Source organism: Mytilus californianus, unplaced genomic scaffold, assembly GCF_021869535.1.
Source record: "Mytilus californianus isolate M0D057914Y unplaced genomic scaffold, xbMytCali1.0.p SCAF_20, whole genome shotgun sequence".
Lineage (NCBI taxonomy): Eukaryota > Metazoa > Mollusca > Bivalvia > Mytilida > Mytilidae > Mytilus > Mytilus californianus.
The window spans coordinates 1703452-1721553 of record NW_026262669.1 but is presented as its reverse complement, the minus strand read 5'-3'; the positions used below and the strand labels follow the sequence as shown (position 1 = coordinate 1721553).

At 33.5% G+C, this 18102-nt stretch overlaps 1 protein-coding gene across 2 annotated transcripts in view; it reads right to left on the bottom strand.

Moving 5' to 3' along the window:
• Nucleotides 1–18102, bottom strand: part of LOC127731685 (mothers against decapentaplegic homolog 3-like) — a 72726-nt gene that overhangs the window by 9516 nt on the left and 45108 nt on the right. For both annotated transcript variants that reach the window (XM_052240466.1, XM_052240467.1), the window contains exons 4-5: nt 4469–4528; nt 2049–2081 (exon numbers count right to left, since the gene is read on the bottom strand). In XM_052240466.1, the coding sequence (XP_052096426.1) occupies nt 2049–2081; nt 4469–4528 (93 nt within the window). The remainder of the gene's footprint in view (nt 1–2048; nt 2082–4468; nt 4529–18102) is intronic.

Below are 18102 nucleotides of genomic sequence, written 5' to 3'. Positions count from 1 at the left end.
CAACAGGTCATTCTTTTCAAGAAACAACCTGGATGATACCAAGTTTCAATGAAATGGGCTTCAAGGCATAAAACAATGACCTGCGTCAGGTTATTTACCATGATTAAAATGATTAAACTACAGAGTACTTAAACATATAATTTGTGTGTTGTTGCCAAATGGGGTTTTACTGTAAAATTTTCTATCTTGAACATTTCTTAAAAGTTTAGGCCGAAACAATCCTTTCCTCCGTTTATTAGGCTGAAATAAATACCATTTACTCTATTAAAGAACAAAATATTCCTATTTAAGAAAGGGAACAGCCACGTTCTTTAAAAAAAGGGAGTGTAATATTTGATACTGATTCTCAATTTAAAAAAAAAATTGTATTGCCAGGCATAAGAGAGAAAAAATTAATCTGAAAAGTTTGTTAAAAATTATTGAAAAAATAATCTGTTTTTCCTTGATAAAAATATCGTGAAACGTGAGAACAAAATATAGCACCCCTTATATATAGCTTATATGATAAATTACTTACAAAGTGACTTGTATTTTTCATCATCATACAATTCATTTGCTTCTTACTTCATGCAATAACTGTAACATTTATATTGTAACTGGACAGTGATTTCTAACGTTTATACCTAGATTAATTAGTGAGTTTTATTTCACATTTATTTTTAGCCTATTAGGCGTGTACATACCTAAACGCTTAAGAAAAGAATATCCCATTTCAATGTGATCAGTAAAATAGGATACAATTCTTAAAATATTTGCAGAAAATGATATTTTTTGACTGTATATAAGTCAGATAATGTATATTTCATGGTTTTTCTTGTCGTATAACACACCTTGTGGTGTCAGGATTGCCCCAAAAAAGACCTCCCTACAATCGGTCTTTCATTTGATCAATCCTGACACCCCTCGGTGTGTTATACAACAAGAAAAACCTTAAAATATACATTAATTATCTATAACATATACACCTATTCCCATGACAGAGGAACTATCAACCAAATGCTAGTAAAAAATTCACTGGAGAACAATCATGGATACATTAATATTTGTATATTTACCTGTGAATCTGTTACCTAAATAGTAATTACAACGTTGAACCTTTTTTCAATTACTTTTTTTCCCATCCCGCCCAATGTCTCTTCCTATATATAAGCCTGGTTTAACAACCGCCCACTGTCCCTTCCTATATATAAGCCTTGTTTAACAACCGCCCACTGTCCCTTCCTATATATAAGCCTGGTTTAACAACCGCCCACTGTCCATTCCTATAAAGACCTGGTTTAACAACCACCCACCCTCCCTTGCAATATAAGCCTGGTTTAATAACCACCCACTGTCCCTTCCTATATAGACCTGGTTTAACAACCACCCACCCTCCCTTTATGTATATAGACCTGGTTTAAACAACCATCCACCATCCCTTCCTATATAGACCTGGTTATACCACCACCCACCCTCCCTTGCAATATAAGCCTGGTTTAACAGCCACACACCCTCCCTTCCTATATAGACCTGGTTTAACAACCACCCACTCTCCCTTTATGTATAGGACTGGTTAAACAACCACCCATCCTCCCTTTCTATATAGACATGGTTAAACAACTGCCCACTGTCCCTTCCTATATAGAATTGGTTTAACAACCACCCATCCTCCCTTTATGTATAGACCTGGTTAAACAACCACCCACCCTCCCTTCCTATATAGACCTGGTTTAACAACCACCCATCCTCCCTTTATGTATAGACCTGGTTTAACAACCACCCACCCTCCCTTCCTATATAGATCTGGTTTAACAACCACCCACCCTCCCTTCCTATTTAGACCTGGTTATACAACCACCAATCCTCCCTTCCTATATAGACCTGGTTTAACAACCACCCACCCTCCCTTCCTATATAAGCCTGGTTTGACAACCACCCACCCTCCCTTTATGTATTGAACTGGTTTAACAACCACCCACCCTCCCTTCCTATATAAGCCTGGTTTAACAACCACACACCCTCTCTTTATGTATAGAGATGTGTTGTGTTTCTTTAAATGATAAACTTACCAAGAGGAGAACTTGGAGAAACATCCACGCCATCTATAAAAACAAAAACAAAAACACTTTTACAATTAAACAAGGAGTTGCATACAATTTCATGCAAAAAAATATTTCTATTCATAATCAGACATTGCACAAAAAACATACATCCTCACAAGGTATAATAAAAATTCAAACTATCATCAAACTGTTAGAAACTGTCGAGTAGAATAGCCTGCATTCAGTGGTTGTCATTTATTGCTGTATATCATATTTGTTTTTCATATATTGTTTTGTACATTAATCCGGCCTTTAGCTTTTTTGTTTGAATTGTTTTACACTTGACCATGTCAGGGACGTTTAAAGCCTGCAATGTGGTTTTTCTCATTGTTGAAGGCCATACTATGTTGCTAACTTCTACATCATATAATATCTGATAGATGGTTGTGACATAGGCAATCATACCACATCTTTTTATTTTTGCATGGTGCATTTGTACAACTCAAATTATAAAGTTCTTGATCAAATATTAAATCAGGACTTGTACAGAAACTGAAAATTAAGTAAGAAGGAAAAAAATCTCTTAGTCTAAAAATGCTCTGATGAGTCTGTATAACAAAGGTTCAAAGTCTTATTAAGCAGAGGTTGACTTCCTGGCAGATCTGATGCTGGTTTACTACTCAACATTCAAAAAATTTCTTTCCTTAATAGATTTATAAGCTGAGTAATATGTAACAAATTCCATGTTCAGTGTGTATATTCAACAAAAGTTTTACAATAGAGTATCGCCAAACAGGAAGTGACTACCCAGTAGATCTAAAACAAACCACAAACTTGATCCAATAGCACTGCATCAGATTATAAATCAACCAAATCATCTCAATATCTACAGGTATGAAGAAACAAGAATGTGTCCATAGTACACAGATGCCCCACTCGCACTATCATTTTACATGTTCAGTGGAATGTGAAATTGAGGTCAAAACTCTAATTTGGCATTAAAATTAGAAAGATCATATCATAGGGAACATGTGTACAAAGTTTCAAGTTGATTGGACTTCAACTTCATCAAAAACTACCTTGACCAAAAACTTTAACCTGAAGCGACCAAAAACTTTAAACTGGAGTGGGACAGATGGACAAACAGACGCACAGACCAAAAAACATAATGCCCCTAGATGGGGCATAAAAATAAACAGACAAGCACAATTTTCATGAAATTTTTTTAAGACAATTATTTCATGAAAAGTAGCTAGGTCATACAAAGGGTAATACAACGCCAGCTCCATCTGTAACTCACTATTATTATATATTTTAACAATCAAAATTCACTTCATAGTGGAAAAAATAAAGCTTAAACTGTTGAATTTCAGAATAAATGACTAACAGAAAAGACTTAAGACTGTAACACTGACTATATACCCCTAGCAACTGGCCAAAGTTATCCTGAAATAGCATAAGGCTGACAGACTTAATACTGTTGTGTCAAAATATTGAAATAAAGCATTTAACAGTATATTATCACATGTCTTTTTAAATATTTAAAATCAATACCATACTGAAATTGCCAATATAAAAAATTTATCAAGTAATACTCTGAAAGTTCAAGGTCAAGGCAAACCATGTGTTGTCACTAACATCCGTGTACATTTAATCTAACAAAACCCTTATTATTAATATTGGGTTATACAAAGTCATTGCCATCCTGAGTATAATTTTAGTAAATATCAAATATAAAAATTTAAGTATTTCTAAATCAGATTTGAATAAATCTTCTGGGACAAGGTGCTAAACGATCTTATTAAATTTATCAAAAAAATACCATGTCTAGTCACGAAAAAGTATACATGGGTAATACAAATTCCTAGTCATCATTTCTGTTATTGATTAAAACCAAATATTTTATTATATGGTACTTCAAAGTCCAATTAAATGAACCTTCTGAGTAAATAAAGCATTTTTTGAATGTTTTCAAGGGAATCACAATGTAAAAATCAACTAATAACTTCCGAGAGGTTAATGACTTCTGGGACCAATCTTCTCTGACTGAAGAAATAAATTAGGTTAGGAAATAATCTTCTGAAGGATGATTCCTTGGAAGAAGGCTGAACATTTTTAAACCTAGATAAGTCACGATTTCTTGTATTTCCTTATTGTCTTTTTGACCTCATTTAACCAGAAAAATCTGCTTTTGCTTTCAAATTTCATTTCATGGTAAAATGGGCTGAGATGTAGGTCAAATTTGTGCAGGTTGAACTGTATTGGAGAAACAGTCATAAAATATGTACACTTATTCTGCTTATACAGCAAAAAAATCTAGTATGATCATTTGCAGTCAGACATGTTGCTGTCTAGCTGATTGACATGCTCTGAACGTTTATCTTAGATGACAATTTGTTGTTGGGTTGCTGAAGTATACCCCACATCTCCATTTTATGTATACTTACCCATGCCCTGTGTGTCTGTGTTGTCACCATCCTCACTCATGTACCCAGGAGGAGGGGTATCTGTAATAAACAACAAACACATGTAAAGATCTAAAACAACACATATGTAAATCTAAAACAACACATGTATAGATCTAAAACAACACATATGTAAATCTAAAATAACTCATGTATAGATATAAAACAACACATATGTAAATCTAAAACAACACATGTATAGATCTAAAACAACACATGTATAGATCTAAAACAGCACATATGTAAATCTAAAACAACACATGTTTAGATCTAAAACAACACATGTGTAGATCTAACTAACACATATTTAGATTTGAAACAACACATGTTTAGATCTAAAACAACACTTGTAAAGGTCTAAAACAACTTGTATATAAATCTAAAACAACACATATATATAGAAGTTAAAACTCAAATAACCTCTACAAGTCATGTAAGAGGGTATTGGTATGGTTTACAGAATACAGAATAGTGGGATAAATAAAAATAAAGAATAGAGAAAAACAGGCAAACATAAAGAAAAGAGTATGATGGGCAAACATATATAAATGTGGAAAAAATTATAGAATACAGACCCTTATTCAATGCTCCACATTTCATCATCTACTCATACAGTGGGTATCCCAAACAGTGGATATACACTAAAACAGTACACATTGATCACATGATATTTGTTACACCTTTTTATACTTCAGTATTTCCAAGCTCTTAAAACACGAGGGAGGGGAGTTGGAGATATGGCAGGTCCTTGTAAAGGGGGGGGGGGGAGTTGGAGATATGGCAGGTCCTTGTAAGCTCAGGGGGGGGGGAGTTGGAGATATGGCAGGTCCTTGTAAGCTCAGGGGGGGGGGGGAGTTGGAGATATGGCAGGTCCTTGTAAGCTCAGGGGGGGGGAGTTGGAGATATGGCAGGTCCTTGTAAGCTCAGGGGGGGGGGGGGAGTTGGAGATATGGCAGGTCCTTGTAAGCTCAGGGAGGGGGGGAGTTGGAGATATGGCAGGTCCTTGTAAGCTCAGGGGGGGGGGGAGTTGGAGATATGGCAGGTCCTTGTAAGCTCAGGGGGGGGGGGGGGGGGAGTTGGAGATATGGCAGGTCCTTGTAAGCTCAGGGGGGGGGGGAGTTGGAGATATGGCAGGTCCTTGTAAGCTCAGCAAAGTCTGGATACAGATGTTTGGATTCTTAGTTATAATTATATAAACAAGTAGATTGATTGATTGATTGGTTGTTGGTGTTTAACACCACTTTCAGCACTATTGGCTAAACATTCAATGGTGATTGGATTCTATACATGGATAATACAATTGAAAACAAATGATATTAAATAACAAATTCTAAGTAGTTACTGCAGTCTTTATCAGCAATTTCCCCTTTGGATCTTACAGCCGAATATTTTTCTATATCATGGACAGGACCTGATACTCGAAATTATTCCACCCGGGTAAATTAGTGACGTTATAATTGGTTTAACGCCCTCACATGGTGAGCCCCTATGGGTCAGTCTACTATTATCGCTTAATATTCTTGCTGATAAAGTCTGTATCAAAAACAAAAATGCCATTATTGTATATATCTGCCAGCTATCAGGAAGACATTTGTAACCTGTGTCACTCACAGTCCACCACAGTGGGATGATAAACAACAGTTTAATTCTTTCTATATATAACTTATCCTAATGACCAGTGATTTTTTTATCGATCCATGCTGAGCTTCTAGGATAAAGTGTTTTGAATGACAACTGCTAATTAATTCCATCTTTCTACTGACAGTCTATATATAGAATTAATTTTTGTACTTCTGGTGGAATGAGCAACATCATTCAATCACATCAAACATTATAGTATCCTTTTTATTCAACATCATTCTTTTTTTATGGTATAATAAATATTAAGAAGATTTGAATTAAAACAAATCAATTGTGTGAACTCAAATTTTGTTCTTCTATTTATTCATGAACAGATAAGAATTTTATTAATAATTTTCAATATCTATGATTTTCTACTAAGAAATATTTAACCCCACATAAACAACATGAGAAATTCTTAAATATCTTCTTCAACAACAAATATTCTTTCCTAATCTTAAAGTATAACTTTCATTGCTGTCTTTAATATGTCGTTCTATAACAATGTTTTTAATTTGTTGTGAAAAATAAAATTACAAAAATACTTAACTCCAAGGTTAAAGTTCAAAAGGAGAAATCCATTATAACAACCCAACAAAACCAAACACTGCGCTATATTAACCTATGGAATGATAGGAAAATAAATGTCATATTCCTGAATTGGTACAGACATTTTCCAAAGAATTGAATGACGGGTCAAACACTAGCTAAACATCCCATTAGTATGACAGTTGACTATAGTTCTGTTATATATTGACAAAAATCATTGTGAGCAGCCCAAACAGAGATGACAATAATTCAGATCCAGTTGTAATATATAACACAACTAAATTAAATAATATAATTACAAAAAACAAAACAATCATCAAGAACTCCATACATATCTAACAAAAAATTGATAGCAAAATATCTTCGACATACACACACTTTCCTGATAAAAGAACAAGTAAAACTGTGAGCTACTGCTCAGTGATGATACCCCTGCCATAATATTTCAGTAAACAGGAAGTTGTTGAGTGATGAATCTGAAAACGCATCACACGGTAAAGCTGACTTATATAAACCCTGAAACCAAATTTCAGAAATCCTTGTCAAGTAGTTCCTGAGAAAAATGCGACAAAAATATTCATGGGACGGACGGATGGACTGACGGACTGACGGAAGGACAGACAGAGGTAAAACAGTATACCCCCCTTTTTTAAAGCGGGGGTATAATTAATGCGGGGATATAAATATAGTATGGTAAAATATCTTTGACATACACATACTTTCCTGATAAAAGTACAAAAGTAACAATTAAAATGATTTTTTTCAATCACATCTTGTTTATAATTAATGGCTTAATGTTAATTGTCATTGTGGAAATCTAATGGCAGATCACTGATAAACTCTTGTTAAATTTTTAGAATTTTGGGTCCTCAATCAGCTCTTCAACTTTGTACTGGTCTTTTTAACTTTTTTTATTCAAGAGACGTTGTTTCAAATTTTTATTGAAAAAGATTTTATCCTGTTCTAATGTTGTTTTCTTGTCTAAAACATGTAGCTTATGTTGTTGGCAAAAATAAAATAAGTCTTTAACTACCTAACTAACCTTAAGGATGTACTTGGGTCAGGTTTAGGAATTTTTGTCAGATGTTCGGACACCTTTGTTTTTTTCCTATGATACAATTAAGGTAAAATATTTTGCCCCAATTTAACACCCATTTTTCTTTTCATATAAGACTTCAATAGATCATAAAAGGTCATTTACCAAAATTTAAGCAGATTCTAAATATTCTTTTCTTTTGATTTGAGACCCAAATCATACCAATGCAAATATAAGGTAAAATTCAGAGTCAGCCTTTTCCTGCCATTTTTTAAAGATTGAAGATCTCAAAAAGGAGCTCCATAACCTATCAATATTTATAGCTTATTTTGTTCCTTTACTAATGCTCTACTGACTAATTATAGTATCAATTTTAAATTCTAGATTTTTTAATTTCACCTAAGTACATCCTTAAGAGGCATGGGTACTGGCAACATCAAACAAATAATTCTTGAATGGTGGCCTGATGTGAAAACATTGACTTCAAAATTGTATTATGGTTAAGATTTCCAAACATAGCATTTAATCCCATTGTGTAATTGACATTAATCTTAATCCACGTAATATTTAACATTTTGTTATATCTATAATAATCCACGTTATATTGAACATTTTATTATATCTACTATAATCCACGTCATATTGAACATTTTATTATATCTATTATAATCCACGTTATATTGAACATTTTATTATATCTACTATAATCTTCTCCTTTTGTTAATAATGATCTCTGTTTAGAAAAACTTCAGGCTATGAGCATAAGGGGCCGACCTCCCTTAACTTCAGGCTTTGAACATAAGGAGCCGACCTGTCTAAACTTCAGGCTTTGAACATAAGAGGCTGACCTCCATAAACTCCAGGCTTTGAACATAAGGGGCTGACCTACCTAAACTCCAGGCTTTGAGCATAAGGGGCTGACCTCCCTTCACTCCAGGCTATGAGCATAAGGGGATGTCACCTCCCTAAATTCCAGGCTTTAAAACTAAGGGGCTGACTTCCATTAACTCCAGGCTTTGTACATAAGGGGCTGAACTCCCTAAACTTAACACTTATTTAGAATCATTACTAATGTTATAATGTATTGAATGATTTGTATGAAGCCTCCCATACTAATTTTTCCAATTTATATTTTCTTCTTTTTACATGATTTTTGCATTGCAATAAATCATCAATTATTTTCCAGCCTAAGAACTGCTATGGACTACTATCAACTAAATCAATTAATCACCACAAGTAAAGATCTACTTAACTTCTATACCACTATTTTCTTTTTTTATCTGGGCTTGTAGTCACTCAGTTTTATCCACTTCTCTAGTTTTAATATATTTTAATCCATATTTCCCCCTATAGCTGTTTTTTCTTACCTTTTTTCATTAGTTAATTAATCAGTCAGGAGAAAGATTTAATATTCTATACATTTTTTTAAGCAAGCCAATGTTCACTCTATGTCCTTGATGGGGAACAACTCTGATTATAAGCATCAGTGAAGTAAAAATGGTTTTAAGCTAGCCAATGTTAAATCTATATCATTACTCAGGATTCTAAGAGGGGAACAACTCTGAATATTGAGCATCAGTGAAGAGAAAGATGTTTTCAAGGTCGCCAATGTTAAATCTATATCATTACTTAGGATTCTTAGATGGGGAATAACTCTGAATATTAAGCATCAGTGAGGAGAAAGATGTTTTTAAGGTAGCCAATGTTAAATCTATATCATTACTCAGGATTCTTAGAGGGGGAACAACTCTGAATATTGAGCATCAGTGAAGAGAAAGATGTGTTAAAGGTAGCCAATGTTAAATCTATATCATTACTTAGGATTCTAAGAGGGGGAACAACTCTGAATATTGAGCATCAGTGAGGAGAAAGATGTTTTTAAAGTAGCCAATGTTAAATCTATATCATTACTTAGGATTCTTAGATGGGGAATAACTCTGAATATTAAGCATCAGTGAGGAGAAAGATGTTTTTAAGGTAGCCAATGTTAAATCTATATCATTACTCAGGATTCTTAGATGGGGCACAACTCTGAATATTGAGCATCAGTGAAGAGAAAGATGTTTTAAAGGTAGCCAATGTTAAATCTATATCATTACTTAGGATTCTAAGAGGGGGAACAACTCTGAATATTGAGCATCAGTGAGGAGAAAGATGTTTTTAAGGTAGCCAATGTTAAATCTATATCATTACTTAGGATTCTTAGATGGGGAATAACTCTGAATATTAAGCATCAGTGAGGAGAAAGATGTTTTTAAGGTAGCCAATGTTAAATCTATATCATTACTTAGGATTCTTAGATGGGGAATAACTCTGAATATTAAGCATCAGTGAGGAGAAAGATGTTTTAAGGTAGCCAATGTTTAATCTATATCATTACTCAGGATTCTTAGATGGGGCACAACTCTGAATATTGAGCATCAGTGAAGAGAAAGATGTTTTAAAGGTAGCCAATGTTAAATCTATATCATTACTTAGGATTCTAAGAGGGGGAACAACTCTGAATATTAAGCATCAGTGAGGAGAAAGATGTTTTTAAGCTAGCCAATGTTAAATCTATATCATTACTTAGGATTCTAAGATGCCCCGGGAACAACTCTGAATATTCATAAAACAATAGTAGTTTAAATATCTAGCAGAAGGTATTTTTACATTAATTAAACAACTCTGGCCAAACTGTTCATGTGTAATTTGCTCTTAAACCAATTCAAATGAAATAAATTGCTTCGCTGAGCGCAGCTGGATACGACCGCAGAGGTCCAACCCTGAACAGTTGGGGCAAAAATGATTTCAAAAAGTCTCAATTCAAATTTCCAATGGAGTTTGCAACCATAATTTCCCATTTTAATACATCATCAAAGTCTTAAAATAGAAAATGACATACATAATTATGGCTAAAATTAATATTCCTTAATCAGTATTTTTAAATAGTAACTTCTAAAAATAAATTGACAGCTAATCACTTCAAGACAATACAACATTTCTTTATACATAATTTAAAAGCAGTGTAAGGGAGGTAATCCAAACATAACATTGTACTTTTTTTTAATTGTCTATTAACTAGGAAACCCTTGATTTTCCCCCTTTTTTGCTCCTAATTCCTCAACGGTTTGAGCCATAACCCCCCAAAGCCAATCCTAACCATCCCTTTGTGGTATGGAAACTTGTGGTATAATTTCAGAGAGATCCATACACTGTTCCACAAGTTATTGTCTGGAAACTAGAAAAATGCTTACTTGGGCCCCTTTTTGGCCCCTAGTTCCTAAACTGTTAGGACTATAACCCCCAAAATCAATCCCAACCTTCCTTTTATGGTTATAAACCTTGTGTTTAAATTTTATAGATTTCTATTTACATTTACTAAAGTTATTGTCCGGAAACAAAATGTCTTTGGACGACACTGACGACGATATGATACCACAGTCGTATAAAAATTGAAGGCAAGCAGTAACTTTTCCTGTGACTAAATCAAAACTAATAAAATATGATTGGAAGTAAAAAGGTGATAAATCACAATTAACTCTTTAATAAGAAATTACGATAGTATTTTATCAGTATCTTATGCTTGTGAAAATAATTGAATCTAATTCGGTACAAACCATTGATATAAGATTGATTTCCCACTTTTTTTAAAAATAGATTCAATATTGTTTTCCAAATATTAAATCGACACAAAGAGATTTTTCATTTATAATAAGTAATTATGCTTCATTACAAAATTCTAAAAGAATAAGACTTTTGATCTGGAAGAAGGTGTGAAACCCCTTTTTACAACTGATATCCTTGACCTTTTCTTGGGAAACTGTGAAGGTCATGTCCTTACCATTTTGCTCATCTTCCTGGCATTCTGTTTTCAGTAAAAGCCCCCAACTTTGTAGCCACTAACTTAGTTTTTAAAAATACACAACAAAATTGAAAAAAAAAGTATTATCTGTCAAATTTATTTTTAAAAACTTTTTTGCTTATTGCAAATAGTGATTTCCATAAAGGTTAATTATGTGCTTAATACCAGAACCCAACTATTTGGGGATATAATATCTTCAGCTTTTTATATAAAATCTTTACCAACCTTCCCAATGCAATAGACTTTAAGGGAATTTATAACCCTAAATGCACATATTTGCTCTTCTTCTCTGGAAATGTCAAAATAATAGATATTGTTGAGAAAATCAAAGAATTTATCAAGAAAATCAATTTCTATATACAGGAATTTATTAAGAAGAATTCTTTCTGACAATTAGAGCAATTTTTTCCCTTAAATAAAAACTGTTAGTGAATCTTGGTTTGAAATATTTCTAAATTGAAATTCCAACAACTATTTGGAATAAAACATTTGTAAAGAAATTGTTTACATGTATGAATATGATGTTACAGTGAAAATTAAATTCAGCTGGCTAACATTAACCGATGGTGCTTTGATTTATATTCCTAAGTGTTAAAATTTTTTTTTATAATCAGATACTAATGTTCTTTTTTTCTGTTCTGTTTTTTTTTTTTATATAATTCATATTTTGTCTGTCGCAGTATGCGAGACATAGGTTTTACTATCCAGCGGCGGCGGCGTAAACTTTTTATATAAAGCTTTATATTTCAGAAGGTAGAAGACCTGGATGCTTCATATCTTGTATGTAGATACCTTATGTCACGAAGTTTCCGCCTGTCATATGTCCAGGCAATGTCCTTGACCTCATTTTCATGGTTCAACAACTAATTGAAAAATAATTTGAGTTTTTTTGTCACGTGAATTTCTCACTTATTATGAGTAACAGGATAACCATATTTGGTATATGGGTTCCTTGCAACGTCTACATGTTCATCAGGCAGGGATCACCTGACCCCGACCTCATTTCATGGATCAGTGATCAAGTAAATTACACTGTATTCAATCTTTATAATGTCCAATCAGAATGGATGTAGTAAATTACACTATATTAAATCTTTATAACGTTCAATCAGAATGGATGTAGTAAATTACAGTCTATTAAATCTTTATAATGTCCAATCAAAATTGATGTAGTAAATTACAATGCACTAAATGGAATAGGATCCCAGTTACAAGATACCAGTCCAGTACACACGAATGAAGTCCCTTAATAAATCTACCATCTTTTAAATGGGATATTGTACCAAGATGAAAATTATGTAAAGTTGCTTAAATTTGTAGTATATCCAAAGGGTATTCATTAAACTTTCAACTTCTGTTAAATTTTAAGTGATTCTGAAATGTATAGGATGGATGATTGTCTGAGTAAATGGTCCAGTTTTTATTTTCGATTTTAACCAGAAAGTTAATAAAATTACCCTATTTAATTATACTCAAAATAGTATTGACCCTTCAAGAATTCTCCAAGAAACCATGCAGGGGGCTACTAGTATGATAAAGTAATAGAAATTTTGCAGTCTTATATAGGGAATAAAAAATCTGCCCCTCAATTATGATGACATTGCATTGAAGTAATGGGGGAAGTAATTGGGTCCTTCCAAATCTTCATATCTACAATAACCTGTCCTGATAATTGATGGATGACTATATATATAGCTAACTATTGGAAATCAATATCATCAGGTCAAAAGTGGTCAGTGACTACTAATGAGTGGCCTTAAAAGGGTAAATCATTCAACATACTGACCTGTTATGAATGGTCTTTATAATCATTCATATCTACACATATATATTTTTTCTTTATCAAAACAAGTTTAAAGTAAAAGTGATAAGAAAAGTGCAGTTTGTAAGTGAAAAACAATTTATAATCTGAGAAAAAAAAGTGAAATTATCTGGAACTGAATCCCTGTTTATTCTTATAAAACTGTTACTTGTTAAACCAAGAGTTAAGACATGCTAAAAATTTGAGCATAACGAAAACTATATAGTAGAAATCTTAGTTAAATGACTTTTATAACAAAGTGATTATTTAACAATGCCAGTATCATAAGATCTGTCAGGTTTTTATCCTTAAGAAACCAGCAACTTGGCAATAAAACGTAAAGTCTGAATTTAAATTAATTTCTTGACCATCTCATTACACAACTAGCATTTAATAGCAAAGACTTTATAACCCCACTGTCCCCTACACATGATATACATCTCACAAGGTAAAGTCTGAATTAAATTAAAATTAGTATAAAACAGTTTAATCTACTAAAATTGAATTTCTTGGCCATCTCATAACACAATTTGCATTTATGTCACTATCAGGTATACATATGCTACCATTAGATCCTAATTAAATGGCAAATCAGGGTTACTTATGCTACCATTAGATCCTATTTAATGCCATATTAAGGCTGCATATGCTACCATTAGATACTATTTAAAGGCCAAATCTGGGCTACACATTCTACTATTAGACCCTATTTTAAATGCCATCAAAGTCACATATCTCCTCATTGGTGCTATCTGCATGTGTAAAACACAACTAATTCTCATGAGGATCAAATGTCAAACAGACGATAGTTTGTTTGTTGATGTTTAACGCCAGCTATTTATTGGCTATATGGTGGCACCTAGTTTTTATCGATGCAGGAAGCTTGAGTGCACAGGGAGAACAAATTGGCAACGCATTTCTATAAGAAAATTGGAGTCGAAAGCACGTGCCTTCTGAAGGGTTTGAACTATCAACCTCACTGTTGACAGGCTAGTGATACTCAGCCACTGAGGCCCCTGAAAGAGCATATGAACTATGATATACATGTATATCAAAGAAAAACTATTGAATATTCTTTAAAAGACCCAGAAAGCCAATAATATCCTTGATAATTTTTATTAAATCATGCCACTAGACAATATATTTTATTCATAACATCCTATCAATACAAATTTACATTGATTTTGTAAACTGAGATCTATCTTTTGTGCATGGCTACAAAATTTATTTTAGAAAAGATCTTATGTATTCTTTGGTTTTAAATAATAACCTGTGTACATGTGAACAACCTGTTTACCCATCAACAATGGGTGAACAACCTGTTTACCTATCAGAGATGGGTGAACAGCCTGTTTACCTGTCAGAGATGGGTGAACAGCCTGTTTATCTGTTAGAGATGGGTGAATGTCCTGTTTACCTGTTGGAGATGGGTGAACAGCCTGTTTACCTGACAGAGATGGTTGAACAACCTGTTTTCCTGTCAGAGATGGGTGAAACAACCTGTTTACCTGTCAGAGATGGGTGAGCAACTTGTTTACCTGTCAGAGATGGGTGAAACAACCTGTTTACCTGTCAGAGATGGGTGAAACAACCTGTTTTCCTGTCAGAGATGGGTGAACAACTTGTTTACCTGTCAGAGATGGGTGAGCAACTTGTTCACCTGTCAGAGATGGGTGAAACAACCTGTTTTCCTGTCAGAGATGGGTGAACAACTTGTTTACCTGTCAGAGATGGGTGAAACAACCTGTTTACCTGTCAGAGATGGGTGAAACAACCTTTTTACCTGTCAGAGATGGGTGAACAACTTGTTTACCTGTCAGAGATGGGTGAAACAACCTGTTTACCTGTCAGAGATAGGAGAACAACTTGTTTACCTGTCAGAGATGGGTGAACAACTTGTTTACCTGTCAGAGATGGGAGAACAATTTGTTTACCTGTCAGAGATGGGTGAACAACTTGTTTACCTGTCAGAGATGGGTCAACAATTTGTTTATCTGTCAGTGATGGCCCCACTGATGAGTGAACAACTTGTTTACCTGTCAGAGATGGGAGAACAACTTGTTTACCTGTCAGAGATGGGAGAACAACTTGTTTACCTGTCAGAGATGGGTGAACAACTTGTTTACCTGTCAGAGATGGGTCAACAATTTGTTTATCTGTCAGTGATGGCCCCACTGATGAGTGAACAACTTGTTTACCTGTCAGAGATGGGAGAACAACTTGTTTACCTGTCAGAGATGGGTGAACAACTTGTTTACCTGTCAGAGATGGGTCAACAATCTCTTTATCTGTCAGTGATGGCCCCACTGATGAATGAACAACTTGTTTACCTGTCAGAGAGAGGTAATATTACCTTTATTAGACAGGTAAAAGCCCTATATATATGTAGGACTCAAATCTATGGTGGGTTCCAAATCTATGGCAGATTCCTAATCTATGGTAAATGTGACGTCATGCCACCCCAAATCTATGGCAGATTGTTTTACAATCCTAATCTATAATGGCAAGTTTTGTAATTTCCTAATCTATGGCAGGTTTTTTGTTGTTTTCAAATCTATGGCAAATTTGTGCAAATGGAAAACAATGCAGTACATATACGACCAATGACTTGTCTTATACAAGTGGGCATGTACGACGGGAGCATGTATATAAATATTTGTGAAATTTCATAATGGTCAACCAAATCGTGTTGGCAACCAATCAAATTCGTAAATGATGAAATCATATACCTTAATACAGACTTCAAGATTGAAATGATGTGCACCGTAAAAATAAACATTTTTTAATCTGTGAATGTTACCTATTTAACCCATTCATTAAACCAACTAGTAAGTCCCTTATAAACAAAAAAAGGGGATATTTTTTTTATAAAACAAAAATGATAAATAAAAATGAACAGTTTGAGTTTTCAAATAATATTTACTTCATCGTTAATATCATTTTTATTTGAAGACGATTTAAATCAAATTGGTATCCGGTAATTTTATCGTTCACTTTATTAACTTTGCCAGCTGTAGACAGTAAAATATTTACTATAACTCCTTTTCTAAAATATCCGGTACTGAAAAAAGCGGTGCCCTTGTTCATCGCGGGTTTCGGCCGGTACAGCACATTTTGTCCCTCTTCCGGATAATAAGTCATATCTTCCTTTAAACCATCCGCAAATTGTTGTCGAGGGAAATACCTTCATCTGGAATCGTGTTCAAATCTATGAGTTCCGCTAACGTTTGCGGCGGCGACGATGTAATATTGCGTTATTCTATTGTGACGTAATTTAAAGATCTGCCATAGATTTGGAGAAAACAAAAATCTGCCATAGATTTGATTTGTTTGACGTTTGTTACGTCACATTTGCAATAGATTAGGAATCTGCCATAGATTTGGAACCCGCCATAGATTTGAGTCCTACATATATGCAAGAAATTTTTCGAAAATGTTGTTTTTCACATACTGTGAAGTGAATTAAGAAATTTTCTGTGCATTTATTATTGAAATTTTTTTAACAATGAACAAAAATGTAAGTAAGTTATTCTTTTATATTTTTGTTACGTTTATACGATATGATAGGCACAAGGGCGAAGATTTCACTGCATTGTTTGTCTTTTTGCAGATTGTTCCAAATTGTTTTCTTATAATTTTACTTAAATTCAAGGTTGAAGTTAGAAACAAATGTAGCGTTCATACTAACAAACGATGAACGACAAACTGTAGACGCACTTTTAGCGAGTGCATAGTTTGTCAAAGTTTATGTAAACTTTGCAAACGTATGTTAGAAACAAATGATCAAAACGCTTAGCCGTTTGCATCATTTGTGTTAGAAAGAAATGCACTCTTATTCAGATCTTAGGAAAAGCTGTGAATACAAAATTGCTACCATAATTTTAAAATGTGAGTTTTTATTTTCAAGAAACCTATTTATCACATTGTAATTTTTCACAATAATAAAAACAGTCCCCATCTTATTTCCGTCTTATAAACAACAGATGTCCATAATTAAAAGTAGAAGATCATTGATTTCTCCTTCAATACAAGGAAGTAAAAATAGTACTGCACAACAATCCATACATAATCTATAAGCAGTTGTATGTTATTGTTTGTATAATGAAGGCTATGAGTTATTATAAAGCAATAATATATACTGTAAATAAAAATTATTGGGATGTTTTTATTGTTTGGAATAATGCAACTTGGTGAGTGTCGCAATAATAAGAGCTCGCATTTTGATATCAGAGATACATACATCATCCTTTTATTTACTTATAATGAAATAATAAAAAAATAGAAAGGTTTTAACCTGATGAACCCCGTCTTTCCTGCCATGAAGTTCTTATCACTTTAAAAGTGCAATGTTGACTGCAATAGACTTCACCTATTTATCAGTAAAATATGGAAGATATAAAAAAATATTATTTTTTCTTTAGATGCTATTTCTTGTTCATGAAGAATTTTCCATACATGATTGGTAATATTTCATGTTTTGAAAGTTATTGATGTTTATCAAATTTAAGCTCTTCAACGTTTTGAATTTTCTAATATTTTGGCCTCGACCATCACTGGAGACATTAATTGTCGAAATTGTGTATCTGGTACAGTAAAATTGGTACTGTGGCGTTTTTATTTAAGGAATGACTGAAATAACATAAAAAATGTGGTGCGCACTGAATAATTCCCACGTAGCGGGTTATTTAAACGTGTGCACCACATTTTTTATGTTATTTCGAATAGACAGAAAAAATATTACAGTCATTCCTTATAATTTGATTCTA